This window comes from Lycorma delicatula, chromosome 11 (assembly GCF_047948215.1).
Source record: "Lycorma delicatula isolate Av1 chromosome 11, ASM4794821v1, whole genome shotgun sequence".
Lineage (NCBI taxonomy): Eukaryota > Metazoa > Arthropoda > Insecta > Hemiptera > Fulgoridae > Lycorma > Lycorma delicatula.
In genome coordinates, this window is record NC_134465.1 from 42,424,421 (window position 1) to 42,435,494 (window position 11,074).

Below are 11,074 nucleotides of genomic sequence, written 5' to 3' on the forward strand. Positions count from 1 at the left end.
AACACTACCTAACAATGAAAATGTTTTAGGCTCAAAAATAGCTTATTCTTATGTATTTCCATCTGCTGAATTAAAAAATCACCATAAAAATGTCCAATTGTCATTTTTAACCAGATTTATATTTTTAGTTAGGGGGTTATTTTGTTTTTGGAGTTGTCACATCTGTTAAATGACAAAACACAACATTCTCCAGCTGTTTGTAGGTTATAAATTAGAAACATTATTACTTCTGGTGTGACTGTGAGTTTCATATTGCTTGTGTTGTAATTAGTGCAGAATTTCTGGTTTTCAAGTGCTTTTGAAGTGAAAAATTTGTTAAATAAAAATGCCACAAAAATATGTAAATTCAGTGAATAATTTTTGTTATACTTGTGGTAAAATAAAATTTTCATCACAGAAACACAATCTGATGCCTCTTGTGAAGACTGCTTATCAGTTCTATTTTGGGATGAAGGCAGAGGACCCCAGGATAAATCATGGGCTCCACATATATGTTGCAACTCCTGTTCAGTTATACTACGAGAATGGCTGAAAAATAAAAAAACGCTCTATGTCTCTTGTTGTGCCTATGGTTTGGCAAGAGTCTACAAACCATATAGATAACTGCTATTTCTGCTTGACTCCATCTATAAAGGCAGGATTTTCAATGAAGAAAAGAGGAACAGTTCAATATGCTAATCTTCCATCTGCATTTGACCTATTCCACATTCAGTTAGTTTACCAGTTCCTACTTCATCCCAAAATTATGAGCTTGATGTAGAAAATGAAAACAGTACGGAAGAAGAACCCAAAAACAAGTCTTCCACATCCCATGAGTCTGATTTTGATAAAATAGATGATAAACAGCACAGACAGAGTCAAGCGGAATTGAGTGATCTCATTCGAGACCTTGATTTGTCGAACAAGGCAGAACTTCTAGGGACAAGACTACAGCAATGGAATCTTCTCCAGTGTGATGTCAGGGTCTCATTGTACAGACATCGTCATAGGGATCTGTTTTATTTTTTTGAGAAGAAATATAATCTTGTTGTTTGCTGCGAATTTAATGGCTTGGAAATATTTGAATTTGAATCATGACTCAAACTGATTGGAGGCTATTCGTAGACTCCTCCAAGCTTAGTTTGAAAGCTGTATTATTTCACAACAGCAACTGTCTTCCTTCTATTTCTGTTGGTCATGCCAATGTAGATGGTCATTCCGATGTAGATGCCCCAAGGGACATCTACATCGGTGGCATCTCTGCGGGGCCTGAACTGTAAGCTGTGGTGCGCATCAGTTTGAGGGCGAGAAGAAGTCCTCCGTTAAAGCCACTGCTGGCTAGGAACGGAGGGGGTGGTGTAGCGAACGGACACGCTACGAGGTGGGTTCTTCTCCCCTCGGGGGGGGGGGGGGGGGAATTGAGTTCACATGAAGGAACCCACTGGGTTTGTCTAATGGTGAATGCATCTTCCCAAATCAGCTGATTTGGAAGTCGAGAGTTCCAGCTATCAAGTCCTAGTAAAGGCAGTTACTTTTATACAGATTTGAATACTAGATCGTGGATACCAGTGTTTTCTTTGGTGGATGGGTTTCAATTAACCAAACATCTCAGGAATGGTCAAACTGAGACTGTACAAGACTACACTTAATTTACACTCATATATATATTATCCTCATTCATCCTCTTAAGTAATACCTACAGTAATTCCCAGAGGCTAAAAAGAAAGTTCACACGTAGGAGACTTATGCAAATATGGCAATCCTCCTGCACTCAATCAAACATGCACAACTGGAAATTCTGTGGCAATCTAAAAGTCATTGCTGTACTTTTAGGAATGCAACTAGGGTACACTAAATGTTGCATTTTATGTATGTGGGACAGTAGCGATAGGAAATTACATTATATTCAAGCAGACTGGCCTGCAAGAAATCTTAACACAAGTTGATGATGATGATTGATCTAGCCTCCCACGAGATGTTTGCATACCGCACCATTCTAGCCTAACACGCAGTCCTGATGGGAAGCCCATTGCTGTTAAACAGAAATTTTTTAAATATTATTTTATTTAACGTAAATTTAATTCTATTATTGTTGTAATATTATTCATTCAATTGATTCAAATCACTCAGTTCAAACACAGCTCACACAGTAATAGAGAGTCACAGATCATCAATTCAATTCATTAATATTACTGCTTCAACTGGCAAATCTCCAATGCTACATATTTTCCTTCTTTCTTTTTTAAATTTTAAAAAGAAATAAATCTAAAAACCTTCTCAGTTATACCGAAACACTTTGATAAATATCTGGTTGCGATTTATCAAGTATTTTTTTGTTTATCACAAATAAACAAAAACCCTCTTCCTCATTATATAATAGTATAAATACAAATGTTGGAAACAAATTCTAAACAGAGAGCCAGCTACAGTAGTCAATTTTATTGGTAGCATAGACCTGTCAATTTAACATCTTTCAAATAAATAAATACTTTCATTTTCTCTGCTTTTTATACTTAAAGCGTATAAAATTATTTATTTAATATTTTCTGCATAATACTTTTTCTTTGTTTTATTTATTTTTTGTTCACAATGATGTATACTGCAGAGTTATAAATAAGGTTAAAGATATAAATTTTGTTTGATATCAAAGTTGAACAGAATTCTTAAGTTTATATGAATTCTACATTCTGAATAGGAAAAACACAGCCAGTGTACAAACAAGGTAATACAATTTACAACAAAAGTTAGATCCACAAAAAATTTCATTATCATTCAAGAGGAATATGTAATAATAAGTTTAATAAAATAATAAGTGGAAACTGTACCCAAAGTAAATAAAAGATTAATTTGTTATGTATGTACCTGTTCCAGGGACATCTGAAATAAGTAGAGCTTAGTTAAAGTTGCATTTTCCGAGTATTGTGATGTTCACTATAGGGGAGTCCAAGTGATGGAGTCGAATATCATCTGAACTTTTATGGGATTGTTTTGTTGATACGTAATAGTACAAGGGTCATTTGGAAAGTTCTTGGTCTGACAAAAAACACATGTAGTCAGACACCTTGCAATGAAATGTAGTCAGACCGATGACTTTTCAACATTTTTAATACCCAACATATAAAACAGTTTGTCTAACTGCAAAGTAAGTGGTTATCTCAGCTTTGATTCATTGAGACATTTTTTCAGGTTTAAGAAGAGGAAGTAATCACTGGGAGCCAAATATGATGAATATGGTCCATGTGGAAGCATTTTAAAGAGTAGGTCATAGAGTTTTGTAGCAACAACCTGGGACATGTGCAAGCACATTATTGTGGTGAAAGGGTATTTTCATTTCAGCCAGATGTGGAAATTTAGCCTGAACAGCATTTTCAATATGTTAAGTAATGTATTGTAACATTTCCTTGTTGATGTTCCTGACTTTTATCATTATTGTATAGTACTTACAAAACTGCTATTGTACATTTTAATCTACAAAACTGCTTATCAAACATTATTAATATTCTGATAAACAAGGGTATGGTTCATTATCACACCAGATTTAAAAAAAAAATTAATCTTAGTTTTTCCATACGAAAAATTTCTTTATACTAGACAATACACCCCTGGCTGTTTCAGACAGTCCATCCACAGCACTAATATTACATTATTAATAATGTGCACATTAAGCATCAAATAAATGAGATCCTTCATATTTAGGCAATTCTCTCTTTTTTACCTGTTTAGCCTCTACAACCACCGTAAGGTATTACTTCAGAGGGTGAATGAGGATATGTGTAAGAATGATGTATTCATTTAAACCGTACCAGAATGTACAGTCTCAGGTTGTCCATTCCTGAGATGTGTGGTTAATTGAAACCCTACTACCAAAGAATACAAATACCCACGATCTAGCATTCAAATCTGAGTAAAAGTAACTGCCTTCACTACGATTTGAACCTTAAGAACTCTTGACTTTGATTTGCGATGATGAGCTGATCACTAAGTTCCTTGATAATATTAAAATATACCTCGGTGGCTCGATTTGATATGACCTTAAAAAGAATGATGTGTTTCACATTCAATTCCTTTGAAACCCATTCACCCACCCTGAATGATTCGCTGCTCCCCTCAATTATACTTTCTTCTGCAGATTTTTGCACTGATCTCAACTACCTCTCAGGGAAACCCAAAATTGATACTATTTTGCCTGTTACTGTGGATGCAAAGGTAAGGGCAAAACTTGTCTTTAAATATTCTTATTTCAATGCACTTAAAATTCTAACAGGATGAATTTCAAAACTTTTTGGTTATTTATTACTGTCATATGATAGGGGCACAGTTTGAAGTTCCATTCCAAACTGTTTATTAATACCACTCAGTAACTGCATTTTGCACAGTTCCATTTGACTAGTATAACTCAATGTTAAGTTAAAAACTGGTTTAGTTTTGATCTGTCAATGAAGTTGCTATAAAATCACTTTATATTAACTTGCAATTTCCACAGGCCATAACTTTATGAAGTCATGATTCAACATAGAAGGGAAACTTCAATGGTACTGGGTAGAAAACTGATTTTAATGGGTTTGCAGATAATGCATGTACGTATGTACATGCATTATCTGCACGGAAAAAACTGAATCATATTTCTTATCTTTAAAATAATAAATAAAATTAATCTTATTTAATAGATATTTTACCTCAACAGATATTCTGGTATGAAAATCTAATATGATAACAATAACCTACTCATATCTACATATTTCACAAAGACAGTAAAGTTGTAAGTTTATAACCTGGTTAAACTCTGTCTCAAATGCTTCTTTGATCATGGTAATATGGTATGACTGTGGTATCGCCACAGAAAATGAAAATAGAAAATAATACTAATATAATAATAATAATATTATTATTCTATTAATAATATTAATAGAAAATGAACTTTCAGTTATCTATGCATATTGTATGTGTTAAATATATATAATTATGGAGTAACATGATTAAAAAATACCTTTATGTTCTTCAAGTGTCTTCAGGGTATCAGTAATAACATCTTTCACTCTAAATATTTTAATGGCTGCCTCCTCAATAGTGTGATTATCAAAATATCTTTCTTGGAAGTTGTACAAATTGTTAACAGCATCCTAAAGACAATAAATTGTTAAGATGCCACAAGTATAACATCAAAAACACTAAAAAAATAGAATAAATCTTCAATATATAAATGTTTAATGTAATTTTTAAAGCCTAATGCTAATAGGAATAAAAAATATGTTAACATTGGATAAACTACTCACCTGAACAACATAAAAATAGTAGAGATGTAACTAATGTACCTACCTCTACCAATTTTATTGCTTTTGGTTCACCCGCAATATTATTGGGGCAGTTCGTACGGTTTATTGGATTTTCCATTACTAACTATGAAAATGTATTTTTTTGTAATATATATAATAATTCTTGAAAATGAAATAAAATGAAGTGTCAGTATTATGAAAAAGTTCAGAAATAATTTACAGTGTGCTATACATATGGTTTAATTTCTTAAATAACCCGACACCCACGGTTTACACCAAACATCCTCCCACATGACACAAAATAATTGATTCTGGTATAACAGTACATGTTTCTTGTTTATTCTTATTCATGGATATTTCACAAAAGAAATGTACATTCTAATGAAGTATATGATACTAAAATTTAATTTATTACAGGATACATTACGATGTTGCTAAATCCAAACGACATAACCTTAACACTGTAACAATTCCTGTATATAAATTTTTTTGTTACGTATTTTTAACAAACAGGTTATCAAACTTGGCTGACTTAAAACGACATATTTTATGTTGTTGTATATTTTCATAATGCATTGAAAAATATAAATCACTTTAATAACAAAATAGCTAATTATTTCTTTATAAAAAATTTGCAAGATTAAATAAATAATATTCTCCTTAATATTTATATAATAAGTTACAAAATAGTCTACAGTTATTACCTTTATTTATGCTGGCCGTCAAAACTCATTTTTAGAACAATTAAAATATGCATTTTCCGACTGTCATTGTATTTTTAAAAAGTTGGTTTTATTTTTCTATAAAATTTGGTTAGACCTTCGAAAAGTTGCTTATGAATAAAAGCAATCGTGGGAAATGCTACAAGTACTAATCATATTTTGGTAAGTAGGTATACTAAAAGAATGGAAAGATATGAAGAGACTGAGGGAGGGCCATGGTTCTCTGGAATGGAGAATTATGTATTCTTTATCTTAATTTATTTGAAACAACAAATTGAATCAAATTTTATAAATATGTGCTTTTAACCCTCCATCAGGCCCAATATACAATCTTAACACGAACGGGCGCATTGTATCTAAGAAATACTTAATTCCTATATATAATATTAAAATATGTATAATTTTTTTGTTGCTCTTCATATTCAAAAGTACTTTAATTATATTTTATGGGTACAGAATACAAAATAATAGATAGAAGTACTAAATTCAAATTATACAGTTTCTTAAAACCAAGACAATTGTTTTAATCATCGTTTTAATGGCTAATTGATTGAGACATTTTTTGTTTTAAGTTGCACTTTTCACATATCATTATTGCATGTCGTCCTAAACAAAAATAGTCGTTACAGTTTTTGCAGGTATTTAGTCAGACGAATCTTTTTGTATTGAACTGCACATGGTGTGCACATTTTCTTTTGTTTGTTGTAGATGGACCAGCTGGTTCTTCATGATTTACAACTGTTGTAGAATTTCCTGCAAACTTTGCTAAAGAGGTTTAGGAATTCCTATTGTATTACAACTAAAGATTTTCAGTTGTTCAGAAATTGATTCTTATGAAAGTTTTAAGAAATATTCTTTGTGAAATCACCTCTATTTGATTTCCACTTGTTATTATTTGAGCATTTATACCAGCAACATTCAGCATGGAATAAAAAACTATCATTGGCCAACGAAAAGTGTTTCTTGCAACATTATATGTGAAACACATCTTGTAAACTATATCTACATCTGATTTAATATCATTATAAAATGTTACCATATACCTTATACTGTTCGCCAGTATTTTCATCAATAAAATCATCAAAGTGTAGGCTTGAAACAACTAACACATTTTTTCCTTTTTTAGGAACATAAAACACAATTGTTTAATCCTTACGAAAACCAAACAAACATACTTAAGTTTAGTGGTCTAATTTAAAAATTTTTGAATTCAACAGGAATTTGTGTTTTATTTCTTTTCTAAAGTAACAACAAACGAAAGATTTTCTTTCTTGAGTTCTTCCACAAGTTTTATGTCTGAAAACCATTTCTCTGCTGTTACATTTTGGCCACTCTTGTGTATTAGTTTCACTAACCTTCTTACATCAGTTTGTTTATTACTGATACAATAAACTCCATCTGGCTGCTTTCCTGGGTATATTTCCGTGTTATATGTACAGTAGAGTTTTGTATCTACTAACGCATATATTTTAACTTCATATTTAGCTGGCTTTGGTGGAATGTATTGTTAACCAGCAAATTTTCCCCGAAAGCTCTGAAGTTTTTTATGTACGATCACATTTTCACCAAGCGAGTAACATTTCTGACAACTGGTATCAAATTGGTTGTATATTTTTCTAACTGGTGCTAACCGTTCACACTGAACTCTTATTTCACATGTGGATTTATCATCAAATCTAATGCATCTAAAGATAAAGTTAAAACATTTAAAATTCATTGGTAAATGAAAACTTTCAATTCCATCTCTATCACTACCCCATAATTCTAGACTTTCTCCATTACTCCTTAGTGTCCCTGCCTGATAAAAAAATCCAATAAATGCTTTCTGTTCAACTAAAGGTAACATTTATTGCATCTCTTTCATGAGTGAAGTTTGGTCTTATAACATCAATATACTGATTTGTACATTGCAAAATTTCATCTAATATTTCATTAGTTATTAGGAAATTCCAAGACTCAAAAGATGACTGCATTTTTAGCTTCTTTCTGATGACACCAGGTAAATGCCTAATTAGATCTTTTGCTCTGGTTTGCATGTTCTGAGTAGCCCAATTTTTTTCTATTTAGTAATTTTAACTTTTCCCAGATAATAAGGATCATTGTTATTTTCAATTTATTTATTAGTGTCATCCTGACAATTGTCTGAATCACTTTCCCGCACTTCAATGACATCTTCATTTTCACTATCTGAAGATTCATCCAAACTTTCATCAGAGATTCCATCATCTTCCTGCAGTAAATGTTGAATAATCTCTACATAGAGGAGATTAGTAGCATTCAAATGATCCAAATCCATTATAGATACAAAAAAAAGTAACACTAAAAAAGTAATCGGCTTTTAATACACATTAAACAAAAACAATGTTTTAGATAACAAAAAGATTAAAATGCCTACTTATATCACATAGATTTACAATTTACACATAAAAAATGTTTTACTATTTTGATAAATATTTAAAAAACACAATATTTAAAATGTGATAAAAACTGTAACATGAACAGGTGCAATTTATCTGCTAGGTATAAAATCTTCACTGAAAGACATATGCACTCAACTCAAGATCTAAGACTACACTAGCATATAAAGGAAGGGAGGTTAGAAAGGTATTGGGAGGAGGAAGCTAATAGCTTCTCACAATTAGAAACTACAAAGCAAAATGGTGCAACATTATCTGTCAGATGCAATGTGCCCGACAGAAGGTTAATAACATTTTCAATCACCTTTGCGATCATCTTCATTGATTGGTATTGCTGCTTTCATCCCAGCATTTAATAATATCACTGCTGATCATATTTTTTTAATTAGGCAGAAAATGATTTACAATATAATCAAACGATCTGTTGGATTTGAACTGTATCATTTATTCAGTATAAATTTGTATGTTTATAAATTTGGTAAATTTCAGGTGTGTTAAAATATGTTCTCTTTTGTACAATAATCAAGTACTGAATATCAAGGTTGTTGTCTGATGTCTATGACAAAAAAAATCTTAAATCTTAAGATTGGGACTTGGCATAGATAAGTGCATTTTATTTTTTTTGTTTAAAAATAGTTTTTAAATTTTCTCTTTTAGAAATTTCTTTTTATATTTTAACAGATAATGAACATGCTTACATTTATAAAACATTTACATTTCATTGTTGTATTTATTCAAGATAAGATTATATTTAATTAAAAAGCTCAGCATGTAAATTTAGTTTACAGTAAATTTAGTAAATTTTCGTCGTTTACTGCCTTGTATGAAGTAAAGGAAGTATTGTGATCGTGAAAAATTTTGATTTTCAGATTTCTACAGAAATATCAATTTTGACCATCCCTGAATCCATTTTGACTAGTTTCGGTATTAGTCTGTATATATCTCGCATAACTCAAAAACGACTAGCCATAGGATGTTGAAATTTTGGATTTAGGACTGTTGTAACATCTAGTTGTGCACCTCCCCATTTGATTGCAATCAATTGAATCAAAAATGTCCAAAATCCAAACAAATTAAATTTTTGGACTTTTTCTTAACTGCAGTAATAAGCTCTCATTGAGAACTTTTCAATGATATATGTACTTATCAATGTAAACTTAATTAATGTATAGTTGTACTTATTTTCGTTGGCTACAGAGTTATAAACAAATAGAATTCTAATTAATCAAATATTTGTGCCTTACAAGGGAAGACACATCAGTTTAAATCAGACTTCCATCTACCTTTTTTTAACATTTTTTTTTTTTAATTTAAATAATTATTAACATGTGATTTTAAAAATATTTTTACTATAAATAATTATTCAGTAATAACAATAAAAATAAAGAAAATGAAGAAATAGAAGTTATTAGTGAAATAAAATGTTATGTACTTTTGAAAATGTATTTATGTAATTTAATAAACATTATTACCTATGTGCATGTATAATAGATTTAGTGAAACATCTGATTATTTAATATTAATTGAAAATTATAAGTTAGAATATTATTTTTGGATTTTCTACTTTAATTTTATTCTGGGATTTCTGTTTAATTTTATCTACATTAAAGTTAACTACAAAGTGACTGAAAAATACACCCTCACAAGTACAACATATACACTGAGGCATACATGCCCGATCTTTAATAAATTGCAAAAAATTCTTATCTTTTAGTTTATTACTGCCTCTGATATTGTTGGATAATATTCTCTGTAAGTCAGAGTTGATCATCATTTTGTTTATTTGTTTTTTGTTGCCAGTCATTTAATTGCTCTTTGGTTTCGTATAATTCTTTTAATCTTAATTTGTGTACATGTTCTCTATTTTTCAAATTTTCTCTGTCTGTTTTCATCACCCTCTCATAATCTTTTTATTCTTTCTTTGTTTGCAACATTTTCTTCCTGTTTATTTTTTTCATTAACATATTTACCACTGTGTTAATTGATTTCAAAATAATATTTTAAAGAAAAATATTAAAAAATTGTGTTTTTTCTTTAAAATATAATTTATATAATGTATAAATATTATATAAAATAATTATTATTCCTAATATGTACTCATATATTGCAATCTGTTCAACTACTGAGGAGTAAGCAAACCCCCCCCCCCCCACAATACTCTCTGTAAGATGAGGATTTGTATGACATGTAATTGATGTGTAATCTTGTACAGACTCAGGCCAAACATTCATAAGATGTGTGGTTAATTGAACCCCAACCACCAAAGTATGTGGTATCTGCTGGCCAGTATTCAAATCAAATCCGTATATAACTAGTTTCATTAGGATTTGAACCTCAGAACTTTCAACATAAAAAGCTCCTTGCTGTCTTATAGGTTGAGAAAATGTTATAGAAACCTGATTTTGAAACAATAATGAAAAACATTATTAATATTTCTATATGGCAGTATGAAAATTCCTCTTTTAATTTATGTGTAATTATTCTTAAAGTTTGATTGGTGGAACTGAGGACTCTGAAAGCACAAATACATAATTTGCTAAATGTTTCAATACAATTTGTCACTATTGCTGGTAGATTTCAAAAGAAATATTAAGTTTAAATTAAAATGTGATTTAGAATGTATGTGGATTAAAATGTTTCAAAACAAATAAATAAACAAAAATATATTTTTTGTGTAAAACTG

At 30.4% G+C, this 11,074-nt stretch overlaps 1 protein-coding gene across 2 annotated transcripts in view; it reads right to left on the reverse strand.

Annotated features, from left to right (window-relative positions):
- LOC142332583 (tetratricopeptide repeat protein 5-like) overlaps positions 1 to 5,722 on the reverse strand; it is a 37,779-nt gene extending 32,057 nt beyond the window's left edge. For both annotated transcript variants that reach the window (XM_075379095.1, XM_075379094.1), the window contains exons 1-2: positions 5,296 to 5,722; positions 4,967 to 5,099 (exon numbers count right to left, since the gene is read on the reverse strand). In XM_075379095.1, the coding sequence (XP_075235210.1) occupies positions 4,967 to 5,099; positions 5,296 to 5,370 (208 nt within the window). In that variant the 5' untranslated portion in view covers positions 5,371 to 5,722. The remainder of the gene's footprint in view (positions 1 to 4,966; positions 5,100 to 5,295) is intronic.
- Between the last annotated feature and the right edge of the window lie 5,352 nt (positions 5,723 to 11,074).